At 47.3% G+C, this 17856-nt stretch overlaps 1 protein-coding gene across 3 annotated transcripts in view; it reads left to right on the top strand.

Moving 5' to 3' along the window:
- Positions 1-9138: 9138 nt before the first annotated feature.
- The window catches only part of LOC308471543 (laminin subunit beta-1-like), a 68994-nt gene continuing 60276 nt past the window's right edge, over positions 9139-17856 (top strand). The window contains exons 1-2 of one of the 3 annotated variants that reach the window (XM_080995591.1): positions 9139-9205; positions 16990-17042. In XM_080995591.1, coding sequence (XP_080851717.1) covers positions 17003-17042 — 40 coding nt within the window. In that variant the 5' untranslated portion in view covers positions 9139-9205; positions 16990-17002. The other 2 variants (XM_080995589.1, XM_080995590.1) reach the window with 2 other exon arrangements.

The following is a 17856-nucleotide window of genomic DNA, read 5'->3' as shown; positions in this document are numbered from 1 at the left end:
CTCATTTAATAGAACATTTCCTATTAGGAGTCTTTGACATCTTTTTGCCCAGTGGAGGAATCTCAGCCTTCTGGCGCAGAAGCCTTGAGTAGCAGGAGCTTTTCACATAGAACATTAGCATACAAACAATGAAACCGTGTTTCCAAGATGTTGCCTACGAGTTCAAGGACTCTGGATCTTACAGAGTTTCTCATTCTGCGGACAATGGCTCATTAAAGCCTCAACATCTGCCTGGTACAACCTGCAGGGGCCGTGACAGTGGGAGCGACAAATGCAGCCGCTTAATCAGGACTCTGCGAAAGAAAACTGATAGGCAGGCGTCACAGAATGGAGCGCAAAAGAAAAGAATAGGAACCACAGCAGGCTTCTTATATGCAGAAGTCGGCAACTTCTTTCAAAGCTTCTAGGGCAGTCAAATGTTGAAGTAGGACAGGCCTTTCTGAACATTTTAAAGTGGTAGTATTTTGCAGCGGCTTCTTCTCTCGCTCTCTTCCAGCGCTGCAGCACAACGCACTCCACCTGCCAAAATTCCTCCTCCTTCCTAGCTGCAAAAAGGTTCGGGAGCCTTGGCCTTTTCCGCATCTGTTTACGGTACTTTCTGTGTTCGGGAGTGCACAGAGAATTATCCAAGGGAAGGTCATTGTGTTTCTCATTGGTATTCCACATTCCGCAGACTGCACAGCCCATGCACCCGCAGTTTGTGGACTGGCAGGCAACAGCACAGGAGGAAACAGATGACCTGTCTGGAGAAATACAGACACCAGTAGTTTTGAACACCACCTTCTGATCCTTGCCAGCTGGATATTGCAGGGTCTGGGGCTGAGCCACCAACAAGGCTGCCTGGTGAAGATTTTGAACAGGCTGTGGCTGCTTCCAGATGACCTGTTTACTGAGCATTCCCCCTGGTTTGTTTGCACAAGGTTTGCAGGACGGTTAAACTAAGGTTACCAGATTTTTTTCAATGAATCCAGGGACGCTTTTCAACTTCAATGGATTTTGTATGGGGACTGATTTGTAAATCCGGGGACAGTCCCCGGGAAACGGGGGCGTATGGTAACCTTAGTTTAAACAATGTGGGCCGTTCATTGAGCATTCGTTCTCACTGGTTTGCGGCCAAGAAGATGCAGCAAGCAATTTCCCAGTCGTTTTTTCCTCATTGCATATAAAGTCTGATTTGGGGGGTGAAGCAGACTTAATGCATTCATTATTTATCCAATTGCCTTTATATACCACCTTTCTGCCAAGAAACCCAATTGTGACATATTAGAACAAAAGCTGCAAAGTAATTCTCAGATCAGGTTCAGGAGCTGACAGTGCAAGCTCCCTTCCCCAGACTTCTTCAATGCTGCCTTGCCTCAGGACAGGAAGGTGTCAAGTAGCCCCAGGGAAGCGGGGGGGGGGGGGGCTGCCCAAATGAATAGGAGCTGGGGACTTAGGATCACTATGGTTCGAAAGTCGATAAATAGAAGCCCAAGACTAAGGCTGAGCCAGGTATTGTTTACCTGGATTTCAGTTCTGATGAGAGGCTGTCAAAGGAAGACTTTGGTTGCAGCCACTGAGAGCCCTTGTCTTCTGGGAATTTGTCCAATTCCCAAAGCCATCCAAGCTGACGACCACCACCGCGTCTTCTGGGAGTAAGTTACATGGTTAAACTTTGTTTTTTGTTTTTTTTTAAATGATATTTATTGAGAATTTTAAAGTTACAAAGAAAAAAGAAGGAAAAAACAAGAAAAAGAGAAAAAGAAAGAAAAAAGTAGATAAAAGTAACAATTAAACAATACAAATCCATAAAAACCAAAATCAAAAAGAAAAAACAAAACACACAATGCAACACAATCAAAAAACAAAAATATACAACAAATTTAAAAACAAGTCCAATATTCCCAAATCCTTAACTTTCATTAACTTATTTCATCGACCTCCTCACACCTCCCTTTTTTGTATTCTAGTTGTTAATTATCTCAGCAAATCCTTTCCATCTTTCACAATATTCTGTCATTAAATTACCTTAATCTATTTTAACCTTATCTTACCATAAAAAACCCTAAAACTTAAAACTTAAATCTTATTTATACCGAATTCTTTTAACCATAACATATTCTTACATAATTCTTTTTAACATTTCTGCTAAAGCCAAATAATTTCATTCCAACATTTTTCTGATACTCATTAATTTTACGATACTTTTCTAACTAAATTTTTAAAACTTTCTTCCAATCTTCATCCATCGTCTCTTCTCCTGGTCTCGGGTTTTGTCAGTCCTTTCTATCCCATCCATCTAGTCCATCAACCTGGTGACCTTATATCCGAGGCTCTTAAGTCTTTTCCATGTCCCTTCCGCAGGTCTTCTTCATGTTTATACCTGTACTTTACTTTGTCTTCTGCTCCTTTCACTCTGGGAGACTCCAACTTGACAATATTTTTGTCCCTTCTCAACAAGTCAGCCCCTTTTCCATAGTCAACACTGAAATCCATGTGGTATTTAAAGGCATGTTTCAAGGCCCCTCCAAAATTAGGGGCCCCCACAACTCCGAGCTCCCCCCGGCCTAAAGCCAGACTTGAAAAGTCAAAACATCTCTGCATAGGGGGGTCCATGCAGCCCCCCATCTCCAAACCAAGCAGAACTCCATCTCTCCAAATCTGACTTTTTCCAGGTTCATTCATCAAATCCAACGACTCATGTTCCTGCTGGGCCACAGCTCCCTCCATCTCTGCCACCCGAAGTCCAGCAACAGCCTCCTCCCTCATCTCATCTGTCAAAGCACATTCCTGGATTAATTCCTGAGTGGGTTCTATATAGGTACCCACTGCCTGTCCAAAATTTCCTATCACAACTGTCATCAAATCCATTTTCTCATGTAACTGTTCCAATAAAGCACTTGTCTTGCAAAAGGCAAGCACCAGAGCCTCTGAGCACATTCTTGTTCAAGGTTGAAGTCTGGTCCCACGATCTTTAATCTTTTACAGCTGCAAAACTCCCCAATTCGACTTTAATAACAGTTTCACAAGCTCCCTCTAGGGGAAACAATTTCTATTTGTATCCATCTTTTTTCCCCTTTTTTTTTTAAAGGCAGATTTAGCAACAAAGTTTTCCTTTTTCAGATATTTTGTAAATATTTTGTTCCTTTTAAAAGCGAAAGGGAACAATGGAATCAATATGTTTCTGTTCTTTTAACTATCTGTCAAAAACGTTTGTCCATAGTCAATGAGCTTCTCCAAAACGTCTGTCTTGACACCCCGCTCCCAGGTTCAAGACGGTGGAAAATTACCTTTCTTTACTCTTTCTTCTGCAGGTTTAAACAGTCTAAAAAAGGTTCCCCCCTCTTCTCCTGCTTCCAAGGGGGGTTCAGTAATTTTAAATGATGAAAATTTAGTCCTTTACAAACGACTTTCTGAACTCTAGCTTGCCGTGTCTTTGCTTCAGTCTATCTACAGAAGCGGAAGGCGGACTTCCTGTTTAGACCTTCCCACTTTCGGTGCCTAATTAAGAAATTTCACAGTCCAATTTTCCGTTCTACTCACGGGCAGTTGTTTGAAATCCAATTGTCCACAGGAAAAAGTCAGCGCTCTCCGGCAACAGTAATGTGGCTTCACTCTGTGAAAGAAGAAGTCGATTCAAAGCACCGCGCCACTCACCCCACGTCGCTCCGGATCCCCAAAACAGGGTTTCCCCGTGAGTGGAGGGGGCGCAAAGGTGCCAGCCGAATCCCACATCCACAGGCTTCTCCCGCCTGTGGTTTTTGATGGGTCTCCGCCTCGCCGTGGCGGTTCAGACCCTGTTTTCCACGGAGCGGGTTCCTCCCGATCAGAGGAAATCCGCCATTGCCAGAGGCGCCAACCCAGAAGTCAGTCTACATGGTTAAACTTTGAAATTAACTACTGGAACTGCACCCTGAGTCTACAGGTTTGCTGCTCAAGCACAGTAAAGGTAAAGGGACCCCTGACCATTAAGTCTAGTCGTGACCAACTCTGGAGTTGTGGTGCTCATCTCGCTTTATTGGCCGAGGGAGCTGGTGTACAGCTTCCGAGTCATGTGGCCAGCATGACTAAGCCACTTCTGGAGAACCAGAGCAGCGCACGGAAACACCGTTTACCTTCCCGCTGGAGTGGTACCTATTTATCTACTTGCACTTTGACGTGCTTTCGAACTGCTAGGTTGGCAGGAGCAGGGACCGAGCAACAGGAGCTCAACCCGTCACGGGGATTTGAACCACCAACCTTTTGATCGGCAAGTCCTAGGCTCTGTGGTTTAACCCACAGCGCCACCCGCATCCTTGCTTATATTATCACGAAAATCTCAGGGGGTTTTGTTTTAAAGCAGGCTTCCTCAAACGCAGCCCTCCAGATGTCTTTGGCCAACAACTCCCATAATCCCTAGCAAGCAGGAACAATGGTCAGGGATGATGAGAATTGGAGTCTCAAAAGATCTGGAGGGCCAAGTTTGAGGAAGCCTGTTTTAAAGCATTGATTAGCTCTCATGGTTGCAGAGGAAAAATTGGAGATGTCACCAATCCATTTCCCGCTATACGTTTTTCTCTCTTTCCCCTTTCCTTTACAAACAAAAAATGTAATTTGCAATCTGGGTCTTGAAGGATGAATAACATTTTCAAATGAAGCAGATTGAGGTTCCTCCAGAGCTGCTACAGTTAAAAGCCAATCATCATCCAGTCTTTCTGATATGAGAATTTGTATTTTTCCAGCTGAGGAATTTTGATCAATTTTATTGATGAAATACAGAAAAGGGTGACCTTTGACATTGAAGTATGCTAGAAAGGCAGGTGCAGTTCCATGCCATTCCTCAAGGGGGCTCTCTGGAAGCTGAGCCACCTAACCTGCTTCACCACTACATTTCCAACCTGTGAACATGTTTAGACTCTCGCTTGCTCACCTTTGCATGGAGAGAGTCGCGTGTTGTGCAAAAGTACATATGCACCAAGTTATACTTAAGGGACACGGGTGGCGCTGTGGATTAAACCACAGAGTCTAGGACTTGCCGATCGGAAGGTCGGCGGTTCGAATCCCTGCGACGGGGTGAGCTCCCGTTTCTCAATCCCTGCTCCTGCCAACCTAGCAGTTCGAAAGCACATCAAAATGCAAGTAGATAAATAGGTACCACTCCGGCGGGAAGGTAAACGGCGTTTCCGTGCGCTGCTCTGATTCACCAGAAGCGGCTTAGTCATGCTGGCCACATGACCCGGAAGCTGTACGCCGGCTCCCTTGGCCAATAAAGCGAGATGAGCGCCGCAACCCCAGAGTCGGCCACGACTGGACCTAATGGTCAGGGGTCCCTTTACCTTTACCTTTATACGTCTCACTACAATCCTTTTGCTGAGATACTGCTTATGGTGGCCCTCAAAAAGTAGCTGTCGTGCTCGACCTCCGAGGTAAACATGCTGTTTTTGAGCAAAGTCAACAAAGGAACTTGTGGCTGGCGCCTTAAGGACTACCAGTTTCGTTGTGGCATAAGGTTTCATCAGATATAGGGGGAGTGGGCTGTAGTCCATGAAATCTTATGCCACAAATCTGTTAGTTGATAAGGTGGTATTTTTGCAGCAAGAGGCTTAACAGAGCTACCCCTTCTGCAAGATATTTTTTATCAGTAACTCTCAATTTCAGTATATATGGAAGATTTTTTTTTTTTAATGCTGCCTAAAATGAGTAGCTCAGAGCTGTAGCACATTCCTATGAAAGGAGATACGCACAGTCTGGGGCTGTGTAAAAACCACACATTTAAAGCACATTCCCTTCCCTGAAGAACCTTGGGAACTGTAGTTTAAGGGTGCTAGGAATTGTAGTTCTGTGTGAGGGGTAAACTACAGTTCCCAAGAGCCTTTGGAGGCTCTTTGCTTAAAAAATGCTTTGAATGTATTGCGTGTCTGCAGCCTGAGATGAGACCGAGTGGGGCGTGTGAGCATTTCACTGCAAATATTGCTATTCGTATTAATTATTATTGATTTGATTTATTATCTACCCTTTCCCTTTAGGTCGCAAGATGAGTCACAACAAGTTAAAACACAACAATTCCCAGAGTTCCTTGGGAAAAGGAAATTGTTGTTGAACCGTTTTTGAGAATCGTCGGCCTCTGAGGGGAATGGGAGGGTTTCTCAGCACCCTTAACAAACTTCAGTTCCCAGGGAACTTTGAGGGACCCCATGCTTATTTAAAGCACAGTTGTACCTCAGGTTACATACACTTCGGGTTATATACGCTTCAGGTTACAGACTCCACTAACCCAGAAATAGTACCTCGGATTAAGAACTTTGCTTCAGGATGAGAACAGAAATCATGCTCCTGCGGTGCGGCAGCAGCGGGAGGCCCTATTAGTTAAAGTGGTGCTTCAGGTTAAGAACAGTTTCAGGTTAAGAACAGATCTCCGGAACAAATTAAGTACTTAACCTGAGGTACCACTGCATCATGATACTACTTTGAATATATGTATAGGATAGATGGGCCCTGGTGGGGAGGGAGGTACCTTTCACACAAATTGTCACACAGGGAAGAGAAGTGGAAAACCACGTTGAGAAAGAAGAGGTTGGCAGAAGAGACAGAATAAGATGGTGGCCATTTTTTGTCTTTGGACCCAACCATTTGTGGCATGTGACCCCTCCCTCAAGATTTCCCACAAGGGAACGCATTGACCTTGACGTTAAAAGGAGTTGTGTCCTTGCAACTCTTAACGTGATTTTCTGGCCATAGCTGCACCGTTGCCTAGGTAACATATGAAAATATATCAGTGGGGAACCTGATTTAAATAGTTCATTTAATCTGATTTATTTAAACCAGCCTTTTCTCTTGCTGATTTAAATTGACTTGATTTGCGTACGTCACTTCACACTGGCTCTATGTGGCCTGTTCCTGTGACCACCAATCTAACCCGCTGCCTTCGGAGTCGGTTGCCAGCCAAGCTGGTTTTGTACATGGAGTTGTGGGACGGGCACCATCTTGTCTCTCACCCCAGGCAACGAAATATCCTGGGCTGGACCTTCTTGGAGCTGTTACATGATGAATATGGCAGCCGCCGTTTGTCAGCTTTAATCATTGTGAGTTATGTAAAGAAAGAAACTCTTCTGGCAGTAGCAAGAACGCCTTCCTCATACAGGGGAGGGCTGTATCTCAGCGGCAGAGCAGACACTTTGTATACAAGAAGGTCCAGAAAGCCACAGGTTCAATACATGCCCTCGCCCAGTGGAAATTGTTACAGGTTTCCCAATTGCTTTTGCAGCAGTTGCCTGTAACCGGATACAGTGGTACCTCGGGTTAAGAACTTAATTCGTTCTGAAAGTCTGTTCTTAACCTGAAACTGTTCTTAACCTGAAGCACCACTTTAGCTAATGGGGCCTCCTGCTGTCGCTGCGCCACCAGAGCACGATTTCTGTTCTCATCCTGAAGCAAAGTTCTTAACCCGAGGTAATATTTCTGGGTTAGCGGAGTCTGTAACCTGAAGCGTATGTAACCCGAGGTACCACTGTAATATGCACGTACCTCAGCTTCACAGCACACATCCAATGTATGAGTGGACGGACTTTCTCGATAACCTGGGGGTTCCTGGACGCTGTCGGACTATAACTCCCATCATCCCTTACTGCTGGTCCAACTTGCTTGGGATGATGGGAGTTGTAGTCCGACAGCATCTGAAGACCCAAGGTTGAGAACGGCTGGTCTATAATATGTTTGTGAGTAGGCCAGGGATGCAGATGGCGCTGTGTGTTAAACCACAGAGCCTAGGACTTGCTGATCAGAAGGTCGGCAGTTCAAATCCCCACGACGGGGTGAGCTCCCGTTGCTCGGTCCCTGCTCCTGCCCTCCTAGCAGTTCGAAAGCACGTCAAAGTGCAAGTAGATAAATAGGTACCGCTCCGGCGGGAAGGTAAATGGCGTTTCTGTGCACTGCTCTGGTTCGCCAGAAGCGGCTTAGTCATGCTGGCCACATGACCCAGAAGCTGTACGCCGGCTCCCTCGGCCAATAAAGCGAGATGAGCTCCGCAACCCCAGAGTCGGCCACGACTGGACCTAATGGTCAGGGGTCCCTTTTACCCCTTTACCTAGGCCAGAGTTTGCCAACTGTTTGGCCCATTTGCCAGCCAGAGAAACTGTCCTGAGCACCTGTTCAACCAGATCATAGAATCATAGAATCATAGAGTTGGAAGAGACCACAAGGGCCATCGAGTCCAACCCCCTGCCAAGCAGGAAACACCATCAGAGCACTTCTGACATATGGTTGTCAAGCCTCTGCTTAAAGACCTCCAAAGAAGGAGACTCCACCACACTCCTTGGCAGCAAATTCCACTGTCGAACAGCTCTTACTGTCAGGAAGTTCTTCCTAATGTTTAGGTGGAATCTTCTTTCTTGTAGTTTGGATCCATTGCTCCGTGTCCGCTTCTCTGGAGCAGCAGAAAACAACCTTTCTCCCTCCTCTAGGTGACATCCTTTTATATATTTGAACATGGCTATCATATCACCCCTTAACCTCCTCTTCTCCAGGCTAAACATGCCCAGCTCCCTTAGCCGTTCCTCATAAGGCATCGTTTCCAGGCCTTTGACCATTTTGGTTGCCCTCCTCTGGACACGTTCCAGTTTGTCAGTGTCCTTCTTGAACTGTGGTGCCCAGAACTGGACACAGTACTCCTGGTGAGGTCTGACCAGAGCAGAATACAGTGGAACTATTACTTCCCTTGATCTAGATGCTATACTCCTATTGATGCAGCCCAGAAATGCATCGGCTTTTTTAGCTGCCGCATCTCACTGTTGGCTCATGTCAAGTTTGGCAGGGGGTTGGACTCGATGCCTGTTTGGAACCTGCAAGCAGGGCATGAGCTGAACCTGTGAGCTCCTACCTGCTCTGCTCTTCATATCTGTTGCGTTGTGAAGCAAATCCACTGCTTTAGGATGCTGGGCAAGCCCACCGTGGGGCCCAGTTCAGCTCAGACACCTGCACACCTGCCTCCCACCCGAGTTCTCTGCAGTGACTACAGCAGCCGGGCCGGGCCTCGCTGGCTTAGGTCACCTCATACTTCTGTGTGGCATGACGCCACTCCCTAGCTGGGAGGGGAGCGCCTCCACCTGGCCCGTTGCCTTACCTTGGCTGAGCTGCAAAAAGCAGGGCTGAGCCCTCCCCTCTCTCCCTCCCACCCATCGCCTGGCACCGCACGAAGGGAGGAGGAGCTGCCTGGGAGCTTTCTGCAGGGAAGCACAGCCCAGCTCTTGAGGTGTGTGTGTGTGTATGTGTGCGAGAGAGAGAGAGAAGGAAACTGAGCACGGAGAGTTTGTGTGCGGGCTGCCCATGTGCCCAAATTGGCCAGGGGTGCAGTACTGCACTAGCTGCCTGCCCAAGGCCCAGAACCGCAGCAGGGACACATGAACAGGTAGGAGTCGGGCCCTTCTCTCTCCCAATTCCCCAGGCCTGGCAAATTGACAAGCAAGAACTCTGGGCTTCCTTCTGCACTCCAAGCCCAACAGACAGCCGTCTGCTGCCAGGCAAGGAGGGGTGGGTGCGAAGGCCGTCTAGTTATTTTATTTCTGATCTGAAGAAGTGTGTGTGCACATGAAAGCTCATGCCAATAACAAACTTAGTTGGTCTCTAAGGTGCTACTGGAAGGATTTTTTAAAATTTTGTTTTGACACGGCTACCTACCTGTAACTAGTTATTTTATTTTATTTTGCAACGGGGTGGGTGGCTGGAAGGTGACGGACTGAATGCAAAAAAAAGGGAGCTTATTTGCAAGCTATCCGTTTCTTAGCATAGGCCGAAGGGTAAGAAGCAGCAGATCCTGAGATTTCTGCTCAGCTAAGCTGCTTGGAGGACCTCAAGAGCTGAGTTTGACACACACACACACAAAAACCCCCACTTGCTATAATTGGGATGGTTCTATTCTGGCATGTTTAATGGGAGAAGGTGGGTGTTGGTTGTTTGCCCAAAAAAATGGGGAGGGAGAGAATATTAGTAGATGTGCTCTGTGGAAGAGACACACGTGTGTGTGTGTGTGTGTGTGTGAGAGAGAGAGAGAGAGAGAGAGAGAGAGAGTTTTTCTAGCTAAACTTTGCCTTCAGGACTTATTAAGAGTAAGGATCCCAGTCAAGTACCAGGCTGCTTTTTAGAACAATGCAGGGTTCCAGTGATAACTGGAAATTGGCACGCAATTCAAAAACCTTAACTCAGCTTTCAGTTTTTGTGTGTGTGTTTTTTTAGGCAGCAAGTTTCTAGCCCTCAAGGCAATGAAGTTAGACTTGCAAGTGTTTGGGCGGTGCCTGCTCAAATTGGAGATTTTCAGTTGTCAAAAGTTGGGGTGTGAGGAGTCTACATAGTTCTTTTCCATGCCCCACAGCTCAAAGAATAAATTATGCAAAATAAGCACATAGAGGCCAGTCTGTCTGTCTATCTTTTATTCTTTCAGACATTGGTCACAACAGAAAATAAGAAAGCAATCATTAACAATAATCACACACACCAAAAATGCTATCTCTCTCTCTCTCTCTCTCTCTCTCTATATATATATATATATATATATTGTTCATCACATTATAAAAGAGTAAAAGGGAAAAAAGACTTTTCGAAGCTGCCAAAGCAAATCTTGCCACTGCTAAAAGAGTCACTCTATCACAAGAAGACAGCAGAAAGTCAGTTCTTGCAACTCACACCAGTTGACTTTCCCCTTGAGGTGGATCTAACATTTTTAGTTGCAATCACAGAGAAGACAAGGCAAATAATAATAATAATAATAATAATAATAATAATAATAATGTGGCCTATTTTTCACCAAGCCACTGCTACAAGGACAAAGTCTCAGATCATAGTTTTAAAAATAAAATTAAAAAACCCTTCTAAAACTACAGTTTTCATTAGTTGCATTCTGAGCCAATTTAAAACAGTTCAAAGAGTAGGGCAATTATGTTTAATTTGTATAATTGATGGGAGTCACTGAATTTCATTTCTGTTGGTTCAGATTCTTTTTGTAGTGCAGAAACATGTGCAGCCCCCTACTTTGAGGTGGGCTTCTCAACTGGGACTACATGAAATCTCTGGCTCTACAACCCAGATCTGACAATTTGGGCCATGGATTATAAAAGGAGCTGCCCCTCCGCCCTTCGGCTTTTGATGTATTTTGTCTATGAAGTCATTTGATTTTTTTTTTACACCGGGCTGAGAGGATGAAGAGTTGAACTTAGGCACTCATCCATACTTGTCCTGAACTTTACTGCTGAATTGGAGCAATCGTGCATTTGGTTTTCCTGCGGATGGATGTTTGTTCCAGTTCAGCGCCAAAGAGCAGGTTTTCCTGGGGAAAGTGGCAAGGGCAAATGGAAAACCTCTCAGACTCATGCTTTCTAGGCAGAAGTGTGGCCAAGTCCCTAGTCTAGCAGCCTGAGTGTCTCGTGCTACGTGTGTAATGAAATTTCAGTTGTCTTGTGGGGCCTGGAAATAGGTTAACCATATCCTCGGAGTCTCCTGTTTGTAGGATAGAACCAGACACCAGACTTCTCTGGTATAAATTTCCCATTACAGTCATACCTCGGGTTACAGACGCTTCGGGTTACGCGTTTTCAGTTTATGGATGCGCCAAAACCCAGAAGTACTGGAACAGGTTACTTCCGGGTTTTGGCACTCGTACATGCGCAGAAGCGCTAAATCACGCTTTGCATGCTTAGACGCAGCGCTGCGGGTTGCAAACACTGCGGGTTTCAAACTTGCCTCTCGCATGGATCACGTTCGCAACCCAAGCGTCCACTGTATCTAGCTAGTGTAGGATCAACTTAACCCTTGGGGGATACACTCCATTTTGGGGGAGAAATGTAAAAATGCAGTGTCTGCAGTACAGTAATCAGCATGTCTCAGCTATCAAGATACCTGGCTCAGTGTACCCTAATAATTTTGGTATGTCCATGATTGAGTTGATCAGGACGTGTGCATTTTGTTGGAAGCTGCCCAGAGTGGCTGGGGAAACCCAGCCAGATGGGCGGGGTATAAATAATAAATTATGATGATGATGATGATGATGGAAGCCCAGCAGGGCAGGGAGTCTAGGCTGTTTGCATACCTTCACAGGTGAGCAGCAACAACTAATGAAAAGATAAAAGAACCTGAGACCCCCTCTCTTAGGTGTGGCCACCACTTAATTGCTGGCAGAGTTTCTGTATCATTAACGGGGGTGGGGGATAATCCTGTTGCTACACATTAATAAAAGGGCCTGTCCATTTAATTTCTGCTGGTGGAGCACATGATGCTGCTGAGTACATCAGCTGGCTACCTGATCCGCAGGCATGCCCTCACATGGTGGAAATGCATAGCCCACACGACGGCTTGGCCTGCTCTCGGTGTTCATTGCCAAACCCCTGTTTTTGTCTTCGGGGGAGGCTATGGTTCCTGGCTCTCTGGACTTTTGCCCCCATTCCACGCTTTATACTCCCCATCCTCAGTGCAGAGCAGGAGGAATAGCCCCTGGCAACCCAGCGCCAAGGGAGAATATATATTTTAAAAGCCCAGCTTCAGGAATAGCTCTGCTTTTCTGCCTGGAGAAGCCATTGATGAAGGCCGTAAAGGGGTGGGTGGGGGGTGGGAGCCACTGGCTGTTTCCCACCCTGCCCCCTCTGTGAAAGGGAAGCATCCCATCAAAGCCGAAGGGAGGCTGGGCAGGGAGAGTTGCTTAGAATGGGAGAGGATAAGCTATTCTTGGTGCTTTTATGAGAAAGCCTGGTGCAAGACACAACAAGTGCATTCCTGCCGGGCTGCTGCCAGGCTCCCTGGGAACGGACTGTGGCTGGGCAAGGCATGGGCTTGGCCACCTCTTTTGTCCCCACAGCTTCCAATTTCGGGCCAAGCCAGCGCTGTGTGCTCAGCTTTCTTTTCTCGGCAGCGGCCGCTACGGGCTCCCTTGGCTACCAGGCCGTGAACTCTTGTCCCAGCCAGGGGACCGGCAATCTGGGGTGTTGATCTTGTTTAGCATGCCGTTCAAGGGGCAGTGAGCTTCTCTATGAACTAGGGATGGGTAAATCTGTCAACCTTCGTTTCTCTCATTTCTTCATTTTTTCCAGCCTTAAGCTCAGTTCTGCAAAACGCTTTGCTGTTTTGCTTTCAAAGGCCCCCGGGAAAATTCACTGGCATTTGAGTGCAAATTTATCCTGATATACTTGCCTGTGAAATTGTGCCTATTATACACATTTTTGCAAAGCAATTTCCCCTAGTTTTGTATGTATGCATTTTTATGCACATGTTGCCCCAGCCCATGCATTCCCCCCCCTGCCCCCCCGTGTATTCCTTGGCTAGACAGCTGCAAAATTTGGAGACATACGAATTTCCAAGGCGAAGGTTGTTTCAGTTCGCGAATTGTTTCGGAAACTGCAAATGAAGTAGGTTCTCCTTTAAATGCAAACCGAATCAAGTTTGACCCTCATTCTTACGCTGAGCAGACTGGAGCAGAAATGAGCAATGGGCACAATTCTAGCCACTCCTGATATCTGCAAGTTTCCCTCAGCAGAGCTGTGGCAACTGGCAGGTGCAGTGAGAGACCAAACCCTCACCCAGAAAAAGTCAGATTTTAGACTAAAGTTACATATTGTTGTTGTTTAGTCGTTTAGTCGTGTCCGACTCTTTGTGACCCCATGGACCAGAGCACGCCAGGCACTCCTGTCTTCCACTGCCTCCCACAGCTTGGTCAAACTCATGCTGGTAGCTTTGAGAACACTGTCCAACCATCTCGTCCTCTGTCGTCCCCTTCTCCTTGTGCTCTCCATCTTTCCCAACATCAGGGTCTTTTCCAGGGAGTCTTCTCTTCTCATGAGGTGGCCAAAGTATTGGAGCCTCAGCTTCAGGATCTGTCCTTCCAGTGAGCACTCCATCCAAGATGGACAGGTCATAGTGAAGAGTTTCAACCAAACGTGATCCACCTGGAGCAGGAACCGGCAAGCCACTCCAGTATCCCTGCCAAGAAAACTCCATGGGCAAAGACAACAGGCATATAAAAGCTACATATACACCACACATTTAAAGCACACCCACCTACCCCAAGAACCTTGGAACCGTGTTTTGTTAAGGGTGCTGGGAACGGTAGTTCTCTGAAGGGTAAACTACAGTTCTTGTGATTCCTTTTTTGGGGGGGTGTATGGTGTGTGTGTGTGCGCGCACCTCCTGTATCTAGCTTTCACCTCACAGACAACCATCTCCCCAAGGCAGGCGAGGCTGGACTGGGAGGGTCGCTGGGGCCTTGTATTTTTGTCTCCCCCCCGAGGAAGAATCCTCCAGCCTTTTTCACCCCTTCCAGCGAGCCGGCCCTGGGCCTGTGCTTGCAGCAGGGCAGGCTGTGTGTGCCGCGGAGCAGAAAGAATAGGCTGTGACAATTCCCGTAGCTTAGAGACCGTTAGTCCCTTTCAGAGTCCCGGCTCCATTTGAATAAAAATCAGTCTCCAGCCCCGCTTGCCCACACTGAGAGAGGAGGGGTTGGGGGAGAGCCGGGTTATTTTTACCCACCGCCAGTTAAGTTCGCACGGCCGGAGTTCTCACGCGGCTTGGACAGCGGCAGACTTGGGACTCTTGGTCGACGGGGCAGGAGCGGACTTTCTTGCAGGGCTGTGGGTGGGTCGGGGCGAGCGAGGGAGAGCGGAAGACATCGACCCGGCTTCTCGCTCCCCAAATCTCCCGTGCCCCTTATTTGCAGCAGCAGCAGCAGATGCATCAGTACCTGAAGAGGCCAGGGCAGCCCCAGCCCCGAGGTGAGTATTATAAGGGCATCTCTGAGGAGCAGCTCGAGGAAGCTGGCTCTGCCGGGAGGATGGGGGCCGCTGTGTCCGCTTGAACAATATTCCCCCCCCCCCATCAAATCTGCCTCCAGGGCAGGAGGAACGAGGTTTCTGCTGTCGAGGGTGTCACAGAGGTGATGGCTGTGTGCTTTCTACGTAGCTCGAAAGGGTGTGTTTGTGTGTGTGGTGGAAATTTGGAACTATGTAGAGTTTGGTGTCGGGGAGTTCCTGAGTGTTTTTTTTCCACAAGCTGCAGGGAATTTTGGAGGTGGAAGTGGCGGGGTCTGTGTCTAGAGCAGCGGTTCCTAACCTTTTCTTTGGCCATGCCCCTCCCAAGCATCTCTAAAATCCTGGTGCCCCCCCTCCCCGTGACGTATAATTCTTGTTATTCAAAAAGTGAACTCCTATTCACGTGGAGGAAGCCTAAAAGGCCATTCACTGTTAATAACTCATTCTCGAATTACCCCCCTTAAAAATCAAACTGCCCACTGTGGGGCATGTGCCCCATGTTGGGAACCACAGGTTTAGAGGGACAACTTGCAGCTGCCCCCATCCTCCCAAAAAAACCCTTTAAGTCCTCACAACTGTGTATACGTCATACATTCAAAGCACATGGCTTTCCCCTCCTGAGAACGGTGGTTTATCACAGAGCTACGGTCCCCAGCGCCTCTAACAAACTACAGTTCCCGGGATTCTTGGTGCTTTAAATGTATGCTGCGTATGCGGCCTTACTCTTCGGTTGCCTCCTCATGATCCAACCTTCTTCTCATGTGATTTCTCTTCCCTCAACATTTGGACACACAACCGCCTTTTCCTTTGACCACTTCCGCTTATGCCCAGCCTTGCAAATTCTTCTTCTACCTCTCACACGTAAAATTCCTGCTGAATTTGTTCCCCAGAGGGCACAAACAAACAAGCCCACATGACACAATTTGCAGGTGTCTTTATGTAAATCCATACAGATTTTAAAATCACGTGTGGACCAGCAGTGAATTAGTCTGAACTTTGGGGGGGGAGGCGGGTTAAGGAAACAACCACCCAAAAACATGGCGCCCATCTGCACCACACATTTAAAGCACCATGACATCACTTTAAGTAGTCATGACTTCCCCCAAAGAATCCTGGGAATTCTAAGGATGTTGAGGGTTTGTTAGGAGACCCCCATAATAATAATAATAATAATAATAATAATAATAATAATAATAATAATTTATTTATACCCCGCCCATCTGGCTGGGCTTCCCCAGCCACTCTGGGCGGCTTCCAACAAAATATTAAAATACAGTAATGCATCAAACATTAAAAGCTTCCCTAAACATTCCTCTCACATAAACAATAATTCCCTGGGAAGAGGGATTGACCGTTTAAGCCACTTTGAGAATGGTTGCTTTCTGAGGGGAAGGGGGGGGTCTCCCAATAACTCTCAACAGTGCCCTTAACGAACCACAGTTCCCAGAATTCTTTGTGGGGGAAGCCATGACTGTTTAAAGCGGTATGATACTGCATTAGATTTACAGTGCAGATGGGGCCCAGATTGGCAGATTCCCCCCCCCCCCGCCGGATCAGGCCTCAAGGCCTTCTAGAAGATATTTCTCTGGGCCACCCTTAGCCCAGTTGGTGCCCTTCAGAAGTTTTGGACACTACAGCACCTATCTTCCCCAAACGCTGCCTGTACTGGGGATGATGTTCTTCCAAACATCTGGAGGGGAACCAGCTTGGGGGAAGGACTGCTTCTGGGCTCTGTGCCTCATACCCTAACCCCACCCATCCTATATTCAAGCCCAAAGGTCAGCAACCTTTTTCAGCCGTGGGCCGGACCACTGTCCCTCAGACCATGTGGGGGGCTGGACTATATTTTGAAAAAAAATATGAGCAAATTCCTATGCCCCACAAGTAACTCAGAGATGCATTTTAAATAAAAGCATACATTCTACTCATGTAAAAACACCAGGCAGGCCTCACAAATAACCTAGAGATGCATTTTAAATAAAAGGACACATTCTGCTCATGTAAAAACACGCTGATTCCTGGACCGTCCGCAGGCCGGATTGAGAAGGTGATTGGGCCGCATCTGGCCCCTGGGCCTTAGGTTGCCTACCCCTGCTCAAGCCATTTGTACGCCTGATATTTCCCCCTCACGAATGAAGCCCTAGCCCTTCAGAGCTCCTTCCCACTAGTATGTAATATATCCACAATGTTTTTTGAGGGAGGCAGAAAGGGGACAACCCTGTTGAGCTACCTGTTTTCTTTTTTCTCTCTTCAGGTTGAAACTTCCCATGCTGCCCATGGCATTGCTTCTCTACTTGCTTCTGTGGGGTAAGTGCTCAGACTTGGGACACATCCCTGTGGGGATGGTTGTTGTTGTTGTTGTTGTTGTTGTTGTTGTTGTTATTCCTGGGTGTGTAACAGCTTGTCCACAGTTCTGCTTTGGCCCTTGCCTGGAAAGCACGGGTCTGAGTGGTTTTCCATTTGCCGCACCACCTTTCACCAGGAAAACCCTCTCTTTGCCACTGAATCAGAACAAAAGCCATTCCGCAGAAAACCAAATGGATATTTGTTGCGATTTGGCAGTAAAGATCAGCTTTTCCGGAGGAGAGCAGCGGGACAAGCGGAAGTGTGGGCAAGCCCTCAGTCTCTTTACATGCGGTTGCCTGCTAATCTGAAGGTGGTTTCAGTTCCATTGACTACATACTGAACAAGAGTACCACATTTCCAAATACAGTAGTACCTCTGGTTGCGAACAGGATCTGTTCCGGAGGCCCGTTCGCAACATGAAATGAGTGCAACCTGCAGCGGCTTGTCTGCGCACGCACGGGTTGCGATTCGCCGCTTCTGCGCATGTGCGTGATGTCATTTTGCCCCTCTGCGCATGCGCGAGCGGCGAAACCCGAAAGTAACCATTTTCTGGTACTTCCGGGTTGCCGCGGGACGTAACCTGAAAGGACGTAACATGAAGCGGACGTAACATGAGGTATGACTGTAAAGGGCTTTCCCATGCTCCTTATCTGCCTATAAAGAAGGTTTTGTTTTTGCTGGGGCAATTTCTCCTTCCGTTGCAGCGCTACAATCCTGAATTCTGCGCACCTGCAGGACCCTGGGGGACCCTAGGTTTGTAACACAAAAGAATCTT

This window comes from Podarcis pityusensis (assembly GCF_964106645.2).
Source record: "Podarcis pityusensis genome assembly, chromosome: 2".
Classification (NCBI taxonomy): domain Eukaryota; kingdom Metazoa; phylum Chordata; class Lepidosauria; order Squamata; family Lacertidae; genus Podarcis; species Podarcis pityusensis.
The sequence above is the reverse complement of the archived record's forward strand: the minus strand, read 5'-3'. Positions and strand labels throughout refer to the sequence as shown.